The sequence below is a fragment of the Amblyomma mixtum genome, chromosome 2 (assembly GCF_055824585.1).
Source record: "Amblyomma mixtum isolate Tamu chromosome 2, ASM5582458v1, whole genome shotgun sequence".
Taxonomy (NCBI): Eukaryota; Metazoa; Arthropoda; class Arachnida; order Ixodida; family Ixodidae; genus Amblyomma; species Amblyomma mixtum.
The window spans coordinates 74,146,960-74,162,514 of NC_143013.1; the positions used below are offsets into that span (position 1 = coordinate 74,146,960).

General features: G+C 49.8%; 1 protein-coding gene across 1 annotated transcript; it reads right to left on the reverse strand.

Annotated features, from left to right (window-relative positions):
• Nucleotides 1-358: 358 nt before the first annotated feature.
• LOC149359759 (uncharacterized) lies at nt 359-5,556 on the reverse strand. Its single transcript, XM_089569136.1, has 2 exons — nt 5,464-5,556; nt 359-1,803 (listed from the first exon to the last, which is right to left on the reverse strand). Exon 2 carries the CDS (start codon nt 1,781-1,783, stop codon nt 359-361), a length of 1,425 nt encoding a protein of 474 aa, XP_089425262.1. The 5' UTR covers nt 1,784-1,803; nt 5,464-5,556.
• Nucleotides 5,557-15,555: the final 9,999 nt, after the last annotated feature.

Sequence of the window (15,555 nt, forward strand, 5' to 3'; positions counted from 1 at the left end):
TGCGGAGTTTGCCAGTTTGAAACTTCAATTTCATCTCCTTAACAAGCGCTGGAATTGCTAGGGAACGCAACAATGGTAAACTCTGATATACTGATATACAGTGCGGAAGAACAAACTTTCTCAGTGTGGCGCTTCCTCAACGCGTTTAAATAGCAGCTATGTACGGCTCACAAAACTTACCTTTGTCAACAAGACATCGAGCTCGAACACTGACGTTTACCTTGGCGACACATTTAATTTGGAGCAACACACGTTTAACACAGTAGAACTAAGAACGCATACAAGAAGCAGGTAAAAAAGTATGTGACAGGAGGAACTTTTCTGATGAGATGAAAGAAAAGGCACCTTCAGCGCAGCGTCACTCAAAGCACCACAGCCAGCCTTCATCGAGCTTCTCAAGTTCCGACGAAAGCACCAGCGGTTCGTGCAAAATCTCTACACTGCTGCCCAAGAATAGGCCGACATCAAAGGGAATTGCATTTGTAGTAGAAATATCCACTCCCGGATGTGGTGTGTATGACCCCAATAGCTTACGGCCATTGGCAGCATCACCAGCAGCATAAACCCCTCCAGCACAAGCATCTCTAGCTCCCTTTGCTGCTTCATTCAACGAATGTTCAGCAAATTTTTGTGGGCGCGAGATAAAACACGGCTTTTCAGCTTGCCTGCCTTTTGACAGGTCAGCCTTTTCAAATACCGGCCGTCGCTTTTGACCGCAGTCTTGTCCTGAACTGAGGGTATCCCCTGCAGTCAGGCAATCAATCTTAGCAAAGGTCCTTGATCTTTGTTTTTTGACAAAGGTACCAGTTCGGGACCTAAGATCGCTGGCGACTGGAATGAGCCCGGAAATGGGCTTAGCGGTTTGCTTCGTGTACCCAGCAAGCCCTGTTTTGCGACACTCGCTGGTTTTCTGAAAACTAGCACCCACAGGTCGGCAAGGTGGTACAGACGTCGATTCAGTGGCGGCAGTCTGTCCCTGATGTGTTCTCTCAACTTCTGTTTTCGTCGTTCCAGAGGCATGGGACATTTTGTGAGGCTCTTTCTCTGACCTTCGATTAATTCTCTGACCTTCGATTAATCTCACTTCACACGAACACTGCTCTGCCACATTAGCGCTTCCTTCACCTTTGGCACTGGCCAGCATTTTTCTCTTGCAAGGCCCGTGTCTTTCTAAGCGGGGGTCAACTTTTTGCGCTTTATGCGGGTTGAGTGATTCGTTTATTGCTTGAGAGTACTTTGTGTCTTTCAGTGTGGATACTTCTTCAGTTCTCGTTGATGCATAGCTTTTAAGCCTGCGGACATCATCATCATCCGCCTTTACAGGGCTGACACAAGGTGAGATATCCATTGGCACAGCTTCATAGCTCTCACCCACAAGGCTGGTAGGCTCTTGATATGAAGGCCTTTCTTGCATGACCGTAGAAGGATACTGAGAATGTGTCGTGGCTTGGGGCGCATACGGTGCAGGGAAACCATAGTAGGCTCCATTCCAACCATAGCAGGTTCCATTCCAGTACTGTTGATAGGGATGGTACGCTGGCCATGTAAAACCGCCGTAGTACGGATGCAGCTGGAAACTGGGCAGGAACCAGAGCGGAGGGGGAGGAATGTGGCGCCAAAAAGCGAAGGAGTCGCCCTCTGTAGAGTTCTGGTTCGGCGACATTGCCTGTCCACATGAGTCATCCCCGACACAGTTGTGCTTTCTCGATGCTGCCTGTCCACGCAAGGTGTCCCCGGCAGAGTTCTGGTTCGGCGATGCTGCCTGTTCGCACGAGTCGTCCATGGCTCATGGGAAGCAGCATCCTGGAGTACAAAAGCGAAAGATGTAACATGTAGTTGTCTTAGCTGCGTTTTCTTAGCGCACACTTTTGACACAGTACAGGTTTAACAAAATTTCTCAGAACCTTGAAATTGAATTCAGCGGCCGAGAGGTTGCTTGAGCTCTCCTAATAGACAGGGAGTGAGTAAACTATCTGTTTTTTAATTGGTTTCCAAGACGCTCACGCCTTTTTGAATAAACCTTTCACTTGCCTGCAGCTTTTATATAGCTCATTACTGCTAAATGCTGGAAGTGGCTGCCACCTTTTGTGCTTGCACAATGAGCCACCTGTTTAAAAATGTAAATTAACTGAGTCAAATTAGGTGCATTACAAGGAACGTTAGCATGATGGCATCACACTCTTACCGTCACCACCACCATCGCCATCATTACTATCCCGTCCACTGAAGCCACAGTGGCTCAGTGGTTATGGTGCTCGGCTGCTGACCCCAAAGACACGGGTTCGATCCCGGCCACAGCGGTCGAATATCAATGGATGCGAAATTCTAGAGGCCCGTGTGTGGTGCTATGTCAGTGCACGTTAAAGAACCCCAGGTGGTCGAAATTTACGTAGTAAACTGTACCATTGGCCACGCGCTCCGCTCTTCGCATTTCATTTGATGCCGATAGTACTGTCGCCCACAGACCTGTCTACAGCGCTCGAATTCCCTGCCACCTGCGCTCTGCAGCACCCACAGCGCCGCCAAGCGGCAACGCCTGGTTCAAGATAGCGCTTCTTTGAGTATTGTCTGAGCATCAGACACGCGTTATCTCGAACCAGGAGCTGCCGCTAGACGTCGCTCTGCGCGCTGCGGTGCGCAGACGGCACGGGGTTCGGCCTGTGGACGACTGCGCTGTACATCTTGTGTTGTTAGGACGCTACTTAAGCAACGCAGCGCACAGTAAGCACGCGGACACAGCACAACGTTCCGCAGTTTTCTGCGTTTGTGAGGCCTTGTCACCGATCGTAAACGTGTGCCCTTTTCACGCGTGGCTGACTTTTAAGCCTCGACCCTCAGCTCTAGCGATTCCCAAACCAAGCGTCACGACAACGCTCGCTGTTATACCCACACTTACTGCCTTGATTAGTCAGTCGACCGCACGGCGCGCCGCAAGCTTACCCCACACAGTCGCTCGCAATAGTGTGCCAAAGAGGATGGGTGGCCCGAAGCGAAGTTGCAGCACTTTTAATACACATCTGATAATGTTTGCTCATTTGTTTCTGTCTGTTTGGTTGGTTGGTTTATGGGGTTTAACGTCCCAAAGCGACTAAGGCTATGAGAGACGCCGTAGTTGAGGGCTCCGGAAATTTCGACCACCTGGGGTTCTTTAACGTGCACTGACATCGCACAGAACACGGGTCTCGAATTTCTGCTCCAAAGAAATTCAACCGGCCGGGATCGAACCCGCGTCTTTCGGGCCAGCAGCCGAGCACCATAGCCACTGAGCCACCGCGGCGGCCTTCTGTCTGTTTGGGAAATAAAGCGCCGCTAAAAAAGCTGGAAACACAGATCTCTCACAATCGTCCTGTTCTCGGAAAGGCCTACAAGCGCAAGGACCGAAAGCGTATCTAAAAAGAAAAGCTAAAAAAGCTGGAAACACAGATCTCTCACAATCGTCCTGTTCTCGTAAAGGCCTACAAACGCAAGGACCGAAAGCGTATCTAAAAAGAAAACGAAATTCAGCGGGCACATTGACTGTCGAAAGTGCGTAGAGGCGGAAGCGTTTTCCGCACCACTTTGACTGCCTCTGTGGTGCTGGTGACGTCAACATTGATCACGTCACACATAATTAATGGCATAATGACTAATTTCTACGTAATGACAATTACTAATCAATGGTCAATTACTGATTAATGACTAAGTACTAATTGACTGCTAATAAATGACGCTAAGTTTCGCCTTTAGGAGTGGAACGCGACAGCGTGCTGTAGCGCTGCCAGCGAGTCCACGGACCACCACCACCCGTTCGGCGCGATGCCTTGCCCTTTGAACGCAACGCTTTTTGAGGAAAGGAAAAGGCGCAGTAATTCTCTGTCATATCGGTGGACACCCGAACCGCACCGTACAGGAAGGGAGGAAGTGGGAGTGAAAGAAGAAAGAGAAAGACGAGCCGTAATGAAGAAAAGGACATTGCACATATCCCGGTGGACACCCGTCATCCGTTTGTAGAGGAAGGAAGGAAGTGGGAGTGAAATAAGAAAAATTGGTAGTGGTTTAGCTCTGGTTAAACCCGGAGGATTGCGAAAGCAAAAGCAAGGAAGACAGAGGGAGGCGATAGAGAGCGCGCGGCAGCGGCGGCGGCACGGCGGCGGAGCGCCAGCTGTGCGCCATGTGACGTCACAGCTCCTCGCGCATGCGCAGTATGGCCTTTGATCACCTCCGCGAAATGGCTCGGCAACTCGCGTAGTGTTCCTTTCGCAACAAAAGTGAAAGAAGGGTCATAATGGAGAAAAGAATAATTGTATTTGAGGAAAGGAAATTACACAGTAACTGTCTCACATATCACGGTGGACACCCGTCATTCGTTAGATGACATCAGCTGCGCTCTTCGATGAGTCACCCCAGGTGCTGGATGTAACGCTGGCGGACGGACGGGAGAATGAGCCTTTAAAGGCTTTTAAAGAGATATCCAGCTTACACTTATTCCAGATACGCTAATTCCGCTTAGCATGTAATATCAAAAATCCCGTCATACTAAAACTACAATGGACGAGCGAATACTTCCGCATCATCCCACGCGAAATTGCAGCCACACGCACGGACGCACGCACGCACGCGCGCGCGCACACACGCACACACGCACGCGCACACACACACACACACACACACACACACACACACACACACACACACACACACACACACACACACACACACAATGAACTCACGGAGTGAAACTCGTCAACAAGGACATGATTTTTTCATAATGACACAAGAATTCGTGCTCTGTGTGTTTGGGTTGCATACCGCGCTTGAATCGATCGTTGTTTAGAATATGATTAAATTAAGTATATCGCGCACACTGCCTGCCCTTCAGTTCTTGAACACGCGCGCGGTTTAACTCAGTCACTACAAGCGCGCGGTTCAAGCTCCTTTCCTGGCGAAGAAATAAAAAGTTGGCCGGAGCCTTACACCGTATCCGGAGCTATGACGACGCTACAACCACGCACAAGGCTGTTCGTGCAACGCTAGCACAAGCTTCACGACGTTGTCGGAAGTTTTGCCCGACATGAATCGAAAATAGAAAAAGACGCCTGTTATCACCTGGCACGATCAAGAGCGGCGACCGTTGGCGGCTTACGTCGTTGGCACCACGCTCGCAGAGCAATATTTTCCAGCTAGCTGCTCTCTCCGACGAATACGTTCCAGCGGCCTTCCTCACGTGTATTCTATTCTGTACATTCCTTATGCGCCACTAAACCCAACACAACACAACACAAAGCATTCCATACCGCATTCACTGCCACCTAAGAGGAGAAGGGCGCCATAGTAGTCGCTCACAACGGTCGCCACACGCATAACGGCGAAACCGTCTTGAAGCGCTGATGTCCAATGAAAGTTCATGCAGGGGCCTCGAACATCGAACCCTAAATCCCGGTACACGATCGCAAAGCAAAGCATACACAAAAAAGAACCACTTACAAGGCAGAGGCAGCGTTTTTGCGTTCTGTGGAGAACAAACCTGAACTCGTTACATCGCTGCGACGAAGAATAGTCCAGGCGCGACTTTCAAACCCTCGAGAACTCTCCTCCGATTGGCCCGAGGAACCAAAAGATCGCTCAGCATATAGAGTAATATACTTCGCTCAGTTAGCCGCACCTTGAGCCGCGCAGATTGGTAACGCCATCTCTCGGTGAATGTGGTTTCACACAACGTTCTTAGACAGTTTCAGTTTCGCAGCTCCCTATACTCGCCGCTTGATGGCGTGCCTATAGTGGACGTCGCTGGAACTAACGGCGCTGCAGTCGCGCTTTTCTACGCATCTCGCGCGTCGTCTGCTACACCCTCGTAGAGACGGGAGGCGCCGCGCCCATACCTGCAGGTTAATTATTTTTTTCCGGCGTGACCAAACAAGAATATGGCATAACTGCTGTTGGTACGTGTCGAAAAGCTGTTCCGCTTGAAGGGCAGAAGGGTACAACTTGTGAGGTTGGGGCGAACAATATCTGAAGGAGGCACGCACGATCGGCGCGGTTCGCCTTTTAGGTGTCTATAGTCCCAACCTTCTCGTGTGTGTCATTGTATATATTATGTTTTTTCTGGCGGTTATAGCACTTCACACCAACCTGTGCAACGAAATAATCTACTGTTTCTTGTGTTCATTAGGTTCGAATAATTGAACGTGATCTGAATAAGGTAAGACAAACTTGTTTAAATATTTCATTGTACAGCTCTTTTACGGCACATCGTTCGTTAAACTGCGCCATATTTAAAAACAATTTATCGATCTCTTGAGGAGAAAATTATTTTAAATGTCAAACGCTTCCATGGAAAGAGAAAAAAAAACGTCTTGCTTTGTAAAAAGCGTTCCATTAATGGGTGCTTAAAGCAGTTTTGCTCTCTTTCTCGCCGACTGCACTTGAGCTGTTACCAGCATTTCAGAGTTCATTTTCCTGGAAAAAAAAGTGCATCCTCATGATGACGTAAAACTTGATCACTTTAGGAGTGACTTCCTGGCAGTGAGCATGACAACCGACTGCAGGCACAGAGGACTCTTCATGCTTGTCTAGTACCTCCCAGGACAGGTCGCCAAATACAACGCGTTTCTCAGGGGCTTTGTGAACAATGCTCTCTATCATATTTAATTTTTGACTGCGTACAGCCTTAGCGACGGCTCGTGAAGGCATCCTGGCTTGAACGACCTCAGGTCAGTCAAGTGCCTCTGAACAACATCACTTGGGCTGGCGTGTCCAGGAGCAGTCGTCAGCGTGACCTGGCAATCCTTACAATGCACTGCCTTAGCTATCTTCTTATGCACATATCCTGCTAAGTAATAAACAACCATTTCTTCTGGTCCAGCTCTTTCGTATCCATGCTCGCCCAAGTCATCACTTTCACTCGAAAAAGAGCTTATGCTGAACTCAAGCTGAACTGTATGATCGATTTCAGCTGCTTTAAGGATGTCATGAACGCAGGCGCTGCAAAGCTGGGAGATCAACCAGTGCTGTTTCAATTCCTTGATCTGTAAGCGTTGCGAGCGCTGCTTTCAGTGCCACAACATCGCTCTGTTCTTTCTCCCGCGCGGTAGTTGCTCGAAAAGCTTTCCTCTTCAAGTTCTGCAGCTTCTGGCCCTTCTTAGGTGCTGACGTTTTCTTCCTTGCTCGAACCTGTCTTCGAAAACGCAAGCAACGCGCACAGATTAGCTGTTTCGAAAAAAACATAACAGTGTTTGCGATGAACAGCTTCCGGCTTCGTCGGCTGTTCATGAAGATTTGTATTTACTCCTGCACAGATATTTAAGCCATCTGTTTCCAGCAGAATGTTCTCAAGGTCAGTGACAGAAGCTACAGTTTTTAACAGCTGCTTGTGCAGCTTGTTGTAGCCGTTCACGAAGCAGCTACCATCTTCCACGCCTTGGGAATGACTAGACGGTTTGCCGCTATAGCTTTCTGCAGTAGAAAACTGCACACACCTTCCCAGTTATTTCGTCCTGTATAGAATCATGTTGCCACTCAGTATATGGTAGAGTCTCAGTCGCCAGGTCACCAATCGTCTGTGCAGTCGACGTAGTACTGGTTTCCGCTGAGCGGGAAAGAGGCTTCAGCTCATTCGGGCTGACTGCCTCTACGCAAGGATCGCCTGAGGAGGACGTACTGTCGCTGTAAGAATCTTCACACTTATCAGTCTGCATGACAGCACGCGTTTTTGGTGACTTCCGTCTGAATTTCACAATTTTTGGCTTTGAGAATCGGTCTGGCAGGCCGGGAAAGAGTCGAGGGACGGAATCGCGCACTAGCGCCCAGTTCCCGCGGGGAATTCGGACCTCTTGCCTATTCACAACGTGCTTGTACTCCTTGATAATATCTTCATGCTCAAAATGATGCTCACATATCTTAGACGTGTGAGAGAGCCGTCTGTCCTTGCCTTGCAACGTCTGCTCCCACCTTTTAAATTCGCTTCCATCGCGAGGCGATTTGAAAAAATGACGACCGGTGGCATCGTTTCTGTTGCCACTTGTGCAGCCGGACGCAAAGCAGGATGGCATGCGTACCTCTCGCTTGAAGTCACCAAGTGCACATATTTCACCAAAAACACGTTTTCACAACACTAACAGCACCACCACACGGAAAACCAGCTTGAAAATCTGACTAGCCTGTTGTAACTGCAGCGAGCGAAACTCCCGCGACAGCAGACGATGTAGAAAAGCTCGACTGCAGCGCCACTAGTTCCCGTGACCGCCACTTTAGCCACCTTCCGAGCGGAGCTGCGAAACTGAAACTGTCTAGGAACGTTGGTTTCACACGCTGCCAGGGTTGCCAGGTCCTAAAGTTGAAAAAGCGCCACAAAAATGACAAAAGTAGCCAAAAAGTAGCCAACGTGTCGCGGGAGTGTCAAAAGAGCCAAAAAAGCGCCAAAGTTGTAGAAAAGCGGCACCAGAAGTAAGCCAGAGGCATGGAAGTCGCAAGAAATTTGAAATTCTTGCAGGATGCAGGTTAACAGTGGATGCGAATAACTGAAGTATAAAAGCATCAAATGAAATGGAAGGAAATACATGGACATCATAGGGCAGGAGCCCGGAAACGCGCGGGCGATTTCTGAAGGGAGTGAAAGTGTGGGAAAAGTAACCAGAATAGTTTTAATAATTTGGGTTCCTAAGCCACTGCCATAACAATTTGCTTTCCCATATAAATATGGCATGCGTGGCATTGTTTTTTTTTTGCACTAAATTTCTTCACTGCTCTGTAAGCGAGGGCATGATTTCATTTTCTGTTTTTCTCCTGTGATCTTTTTTTCAGCTTTCTATTGCAAAAACAGACTGATCGCCACTTGCAGTTCATATGTATTGGCGGCATAGAAAGCAAGCGGTCTTGGCCAAAGTTTTTCAGGTCACATGGGCTTGCTTTTCAGCCACTTATGGCTCCCCTAAAGCTCTATATCGCTGTGCGATACGAAGATCCTTCGTCATCATGTTTCAGAACTCTTTGGTCTTTCCCGTTCCCCACTAACCATGGGCCCTGAAAAAAATCAACTAGTACTGTAATTCTCAGCATCCTACAAGTGGCTGTCGGCCTGACATGTGCGGCCGATCAACTTGCTTTGAACCAATAGTCAACTGAGGACACAAGGACAAGGCATATTATCAGCTAAGTAGCAAGTCACTTCCCCATGTACCTGAGGCGCATTAAGTGACTGGAGATAGGACATTTCTTATTGCTAATTCTAAGTAAGCTACATATCAGCACTGCGAGCCTGAGTTTCGCAGTCTCGGCTGGGAAAACAAGTCCGGCGAGCATTAAGTGAACACAGGAGCGAGAAGCGATCTAGGAGTCATCGCAGCCATGGCTTCGTGCTAGAGCACCCGCCTCGGCTTCGGGGGTGGTGGGTTCGACTCCCACCGCCGGCCGGGTACCCACCGGTTTTCTCAAAACGGGTTCAAGCTATGGCCTGGCCTGGTGCTCGGCTTCCTAGGGTTGCATAGCTTGGGAAGGAGCCTGCGCCTTCAAATCCCGTCACTGTGGGCTTGAAGACAGGGACAAAGCGAAAGACATGCAGATAACTTCATGAGAGCATTTCTAGGAGTCTAGGAGATGATTACAGGTAGATTTTCAACAAAAGGGCAGGCACCGTAGAATAATAGTGTTCACGCATGGCATTCTAACGCACTCAAGCAAAGGTGGACTGGGACCATTGGCGAAAAAATAGGTTTATTATTCAGTCCTAACTTCGAATTCAAATGTAGCCAAAAAGTAGCCAAGTAGCCAAATTCAAATTTTTGTCGCCAAGAGGTCCCAAAAGTAGCCAATTTGGCGCAAAGTAGGCAAACCTGGCAACCCTGCACGCTGCATGAATGACAATAGAGGACGGAGTGGTCACGTGATAAGCCGGGCCGCTGCTGGTCGCGCCGGCGGCTGAACCGACCGAAAAACGCGCCAGCCGCGGAATTGCGCAGAGGAAGCGGCGCCGAGCATCGGCAAACTAGATTGAACGTAGAAACAACAGTAACCTGTAGCGTTCTGATACTGCTGCAGGCATGGAGGAAGAAAAAACTATAGTAGGATACAACTTAAAAAAACAGCAGTTGCTAACACTGGGCCGCGGTCCGTGGCGTCCTGTATTACTCCGCTGGACAATCGAAAAAGCAAACGAAACCAGTTTTTTAATGTTTGACTATATCAAACACTGCACGTAACAAAATTCTAGTGCTCATAACATTTTTCTTGTGCTAAGCTTTTTGTTTATGTAACAGGAAACTCTTAAGCAGTGCACTATTTTTTCGTCGTGGAGGAATTCTGTGCGCGGAGGCTGATTGTGGGCGGAGCTTCACTGCAGACTTAAGTTGTATCCGACTATAGGAGGGAGCACGACGTCACAATCTTGAAGCCTAGTCATAAAAATATAATGGAAAGCATCATGGGAAATAGGCCCTCACGTGTCAAGGCAGCGGTAGCTCTTAGCCGGATTTCGGTTTCGGTTTCGCTCTCTCGCTCTACGAGCAACTGTGCGACCATCTGCTTGTGTTGGGAGGGGGATATGCGCGCCTCTCCAGCCTAAAGTGATGGGTTAACAAAAGCGCAGGAAGTCACCTGGCGCCGTCTTCAAACACGCTCCCTTCTCAATCCGGCTCTGCTTGCCCTCGTGTACCCTGGCCAGTACGATCCAAACTGCCATAAATGTGGTGAAAGGGCCACCTACGACCACATTCTGTGAAATTGCGCAGATGATCCGCCTCCGGCGGAGTTGATACAGCTCCCTTCTCCCGAGCGGTGGGAGGCCGTGCTGGTCAGCTCGGACCCCAAGATCCAAGTGCGGGCAATCGAGCGGGCCAACGAGGTCGCCGCTAGCCATGGGCTAGCGGCCATCTAGTACGTGCCTCCGCAACCTGCTCTCGACGCAATAAATGTTTTACAATCCAATCCAATCCAAAATCTGCTTGTGTTCACTGACGGCTCCGTGGTGAGCGCTAACTGCTCGCTCGCCGCAGCGGCCACCACCCCCGAGCGACGCGTGCGATGACTGCGGCGCAGTGGAGACCACATGCTCCTTCGCTGTGCCGCTTCTGCAGTGCCGCGTCGCGAGATGCTCGCGGCCTACAGGGCGCTGGGAATCATACCAGACAGTCTCGAAGCGCACCTGTGGCCGCGCGTCAGTGCTCGCACCCGTGACAGAACAATGGTGAGCCTCTGTGCGTTCATCGAGCAGGCGGGCTTGCCTTCCCGCTTGCTCTTCGCCAGGTAGTGCACGCTTGACACGAACGCTCCTGCTGCCTCGGACGGTATACACGGCCGGGCGCCCCACCCCGGCCGCTAGTGCAGTATGCTGCGCGCGCGATTAGTCGATACAGGACGCTACGTGCGCGCGGCTATGTAGTAGATACAGTTTACTTCTTTTTGTGATTGTGCGCACTGGCCGGGAGACCCCGCGCAGACGTAAAGCCGCCGGCACTCTCTCTCGACAGCGCGAGAGAGAAATACCTCACTGCTGCATTTCACGTCGGAACCGCGAGCGTATTCGGCGCGACGTGTGCCTCGAGAACAGCGGAGAACGGCGGGCCCATGGGCGGGCCGAAGTCCGCCTGCCCGAGAAACAGAATCTCTCGCAGCGCGTCGGAGCGCTCGTTAAACACGTCCGTCCGCCGCGAGCGCTCTGGAAGACATTGCGCCCTTTTTTAGAGGCTCATTTTCTTCGCCTACTCTCGAGTTCTCCGCTCATAGCATGCGCTGAAATAAACGCTCCGTATGTGTGTATAACGACGAAAGGAATTCCTCTCCATTCTCTTAATGAACCACAGCTGAACAGTGACGATCGAGGTCGCGGACGCACCCTTTGATGAAAAGTTTACCTGCAATTTTCTACAGTGCACCCAAAAACTCGAGTGTAATCAACAGAAGTGTTGAGACGCGGAGCCTTCAGACAACCTCGAGCTCGGTACGCATTCCGCCAAAGCTGCAACACAGGCGCTGCGCTTCTGCGCTACATCGGAGCACGGACGTTCACTGAAAAACACCGCTGGTTGGCAGTCTGGTAACTGTGGAGGAGGGCCTATTTCCCAAGAGCCAGTGCGCAAAAGGGCCCTCGGCAGCGGCGTCAGAGGGGGATGGCTTGCAGAGGCTGAGCGCACTCTCTCCTAGTTTTTTTCCTCCATGGCTGCAGGCATAGAGTTTCTTGCTATTACCTAGAGGGAAAGCTGGCGGCACTGCACTTCAGCCACCATGGACGCTCAAAGCATCATGGGGCGGTGAGCTACTTGTTGCGAGACAGTCGTAGTTTTTGTGGAGCACTGAGTGGCACTACTAAGACGTTTCATTCCGAAAACGCTGTTCGTGTGTGCGCAGACGACTTTCGCGCGAACGCAGTGTGCAAAACCCATAGTAGTGAAAACGCGACGACACACGACGCCAATAAAAGGTTTTACTTTTATGAAATGCCATTAAAAACCTCTTATAGTGTTTAAGCAACAACACTTTTTTGAAAACATATTTACTTTTAAAAGTGCGCCTGTTAATTACGAAATACTAGTTTTTGTAGTGTTCATGACTGGGCCAATAGGAGAGCTAGCCATGCCTTATTTTGGGCGAACTTTGCACTTAAATGCTTTTCTGCTCGTTTGTTGCAATTTACATACAGAATATTGAATGTTAGGACATTCTTGATGATCGAATAGCGCTTATTCTTGCATTATTTTTTGGCCAAAAGTTGAAGTTCCGCAACCAGTAGCTCACCGCCCCATGATGCTTTGAGCGCCCATGGTGGCTGAAGCGGTCGCGAGGGGTCTCCATGCAAACTCCCATAGACAGGCCGCCAGCTTTCCCTCTAGGTAATAGTAAGAAACTCTATGGCTGCAGGTGTGCATTTTGCCCCAAGGTGACGAAGCCTGTTTGCTCTGCCGCTGCCATTTGCGGACACAGTTATTTCGCTTTTCTGCGAAGCGAAGTAGCGCACGCCGGGTTCAGGTATGACGTAATATATAAGCCGTCTCATGAGGCTTCCTTCAGTTGTCATGCTTCAGTTCACGCACCAGGCTTCGATGTCTTGAGGTTTAGGCGCTCGGTTCGATTGCTGCTCTAATGCGGGCTGGAACATAGATGACTGATCGCCTGATTACTGGCGGAATTCTTGCTGCTGGAACGCATGAAGATGACCACTGGGTCTGCAAGGGCAGCAAGATGATTGTTCAGCCTCACGCCGAAACCTTGCCGAAGCTGCCGCACCTACTGCGCCCCTCGAAGGACCTTCCCAGTGCCCCTTCTGACTCGTCCTGACCCTTCACTATCTGCCGCCGCGGTGGCTCAGTGGCTATGGTGCTCGGCTGCTGACCCAAAAGACGCGGGTTCGATCCCGGCCGCGGCGGCTAGAATTTCTTTGGAGGAGAAATTCTAGAGGCCCGTGTACTGTGCGATGTCAGTGCACTTTAAACAACCCCAGGTGGTCGAAATTTCCGGAGCCCTTCACTACGGCGTCTCTCATAGCCTTAGTCGCTTTGGGACGTTAAACCCTACAAAACCAAACCAAACCTTCACTATCTCTTACTCCCACAGCCCCCAACCCCTTGTGCAGCGCAGCGAAGGTAATCTTAAGCAAAATAGACAGTTAATTGCACGCGCTGCACAGAATTATTCCCCCCCCCCCCCCCCCCCCCATAAATAAGAATCACAGAATCGAAGGAGCAGATTCACTGCAGGGCCAAGCAGAAACTGCAAGGTGAAGGCACTCTCTAAGCGCTTGCTGCCGTTGGCTGCGAAGAAAGCTTGTCTATGTGTGGAAGCAAGCGCCTGCTCACAAGTATGTCACGAATCCAGCTTTACCGCTTTTTCGCCGTTGACTGGCTCCGGAGCTGAGCACAAGGATGGTGTACACCCTCTTGTTTTTCTGAACTGATCGCTTGTATTTTAACAAGATAGCGTTAAGGCTCCAGCTGTGCAGAAAATATAACAGCCCCTCAATTCCAGGCCTTTCTCTCAAACCTTCCTTCGCCCACTCCTTCCTTTGTCCACTGGCCCCCTCCATTACAGCGAATCTTTCTCTCAAACCTTCCTTCGTTCACTCCTTCCTTTGTCCAGTGGTCCCCTCTATTATAGCTCGTCTTTCTCTCTTCCTTCCCTCGCTCACTCCTTTCTTTGTCCACTTTGTCTGAGAAATCAAATTTTTGAATACATGGCTTGCATGTCACGTCACGTCCAACGGCGCGCGCTGCGGTGGACGCGTTTCCTCGTGTTTGCTAGTGGTAACGCGTGCAATTTTGTTGCCTTTTGTGCGGCATGCCGCCGCTTCTCAGTAAGCAGCCTTTATACGCGACCCACCAGACAGATCTTACAGGGTCTGAGCGCGTTTTGGTATGCGAAAAAAGTGTCTCTGTGATAACATCAACCCCTTCATGCTGCGGCCGGGAACGGACACGACAAGCGATGTCGACATATTTCCGGAGATTTGCTACGGCGACATCGTCATTACCTTGTTTTCTCTGCAAACTCCCTGACCCTTGAGGAAATGAAGGCATTTCAGTCCACCGAGGCACATAATTGTTTTACTAGCGGCTGGATGAAGGGTCTGTCGGCAAAACAGCTGCAAGAGGACAAGGTGCTTCTACTTGGAGAGGTAAGCCGCAGGACTTCGATCTTTGTAAGGATGAGAGTAAATCAATAACGTTTATTCAATACACCAGTGACTGAGTGTAAGCACTCACTCAGTAAAGTTTTAAAGAGAACAGTTCACAAACTGTCAGGATAGTGAGCCATTTCTTCGCGTATAATGCAACTGGACAATTTCAGATTATATCACGTGTCATTCTATTTCAACGCGATAGCGTTAGGGGCCCCGTGTCGCAGAAAATCCGGTGTTGTCGTTGGCGGCGTTGGCCGTGAGCGAAAATTCCCAGAAGTATTAATAAATAAAACCGAGTAGGAAATTGGTCGAGTTGGGGAATCGAACCAGGGCCTCGGGAGTGCGAGACGAGCACGCTAACCAATCCACCACGCCAGCTTTTTTCTTCTTTCATGGTATTTATTCTACACGGTTATGTACAGAAAGGATATATATGCATATATATGTATGTGTATATACACAAAAAAAAATATTTACAGAGCAGCTAGGTAGACGCTACGTGGCACAAACATGATAGGCTTGGAATGAACAAAGGCACGTCTAGTGAATACGGCGTTGTCTTAGAAGGGTGCTTTAGAGACATGTACTGTGGTGTATACTAGTAATTATGATCATGGAAATTACAGAAGTCGCAGTTAAGCGAGTACCAAAGTACGTTTCGGCTATTGAGGTGTGGAAGTGTACCAGTAGAGATAAAATTTGGACGGCGTATGAAGCAGATCAAAATGTATTCGGCGAAGAATGCGAGCTTCACGTTTCGATGAGGTTGGGTGTGGTTGTAATAAATCAGCTAAGTCCAATTTTTTCTGCGCCTAGTATTCGTGAACAGCGTTTGTAAGCACCGTCGGTTCATGTGGACTCGTCCATATGATCCCCGGCGCCCGGTGTAGAGTATCGCAGGCAAGCTGGCGAGCCACCTCATTGCTGGGAATGCCCGCGTGACCAGGGATCGCTGTGATGAAGGAGTTCCTGAA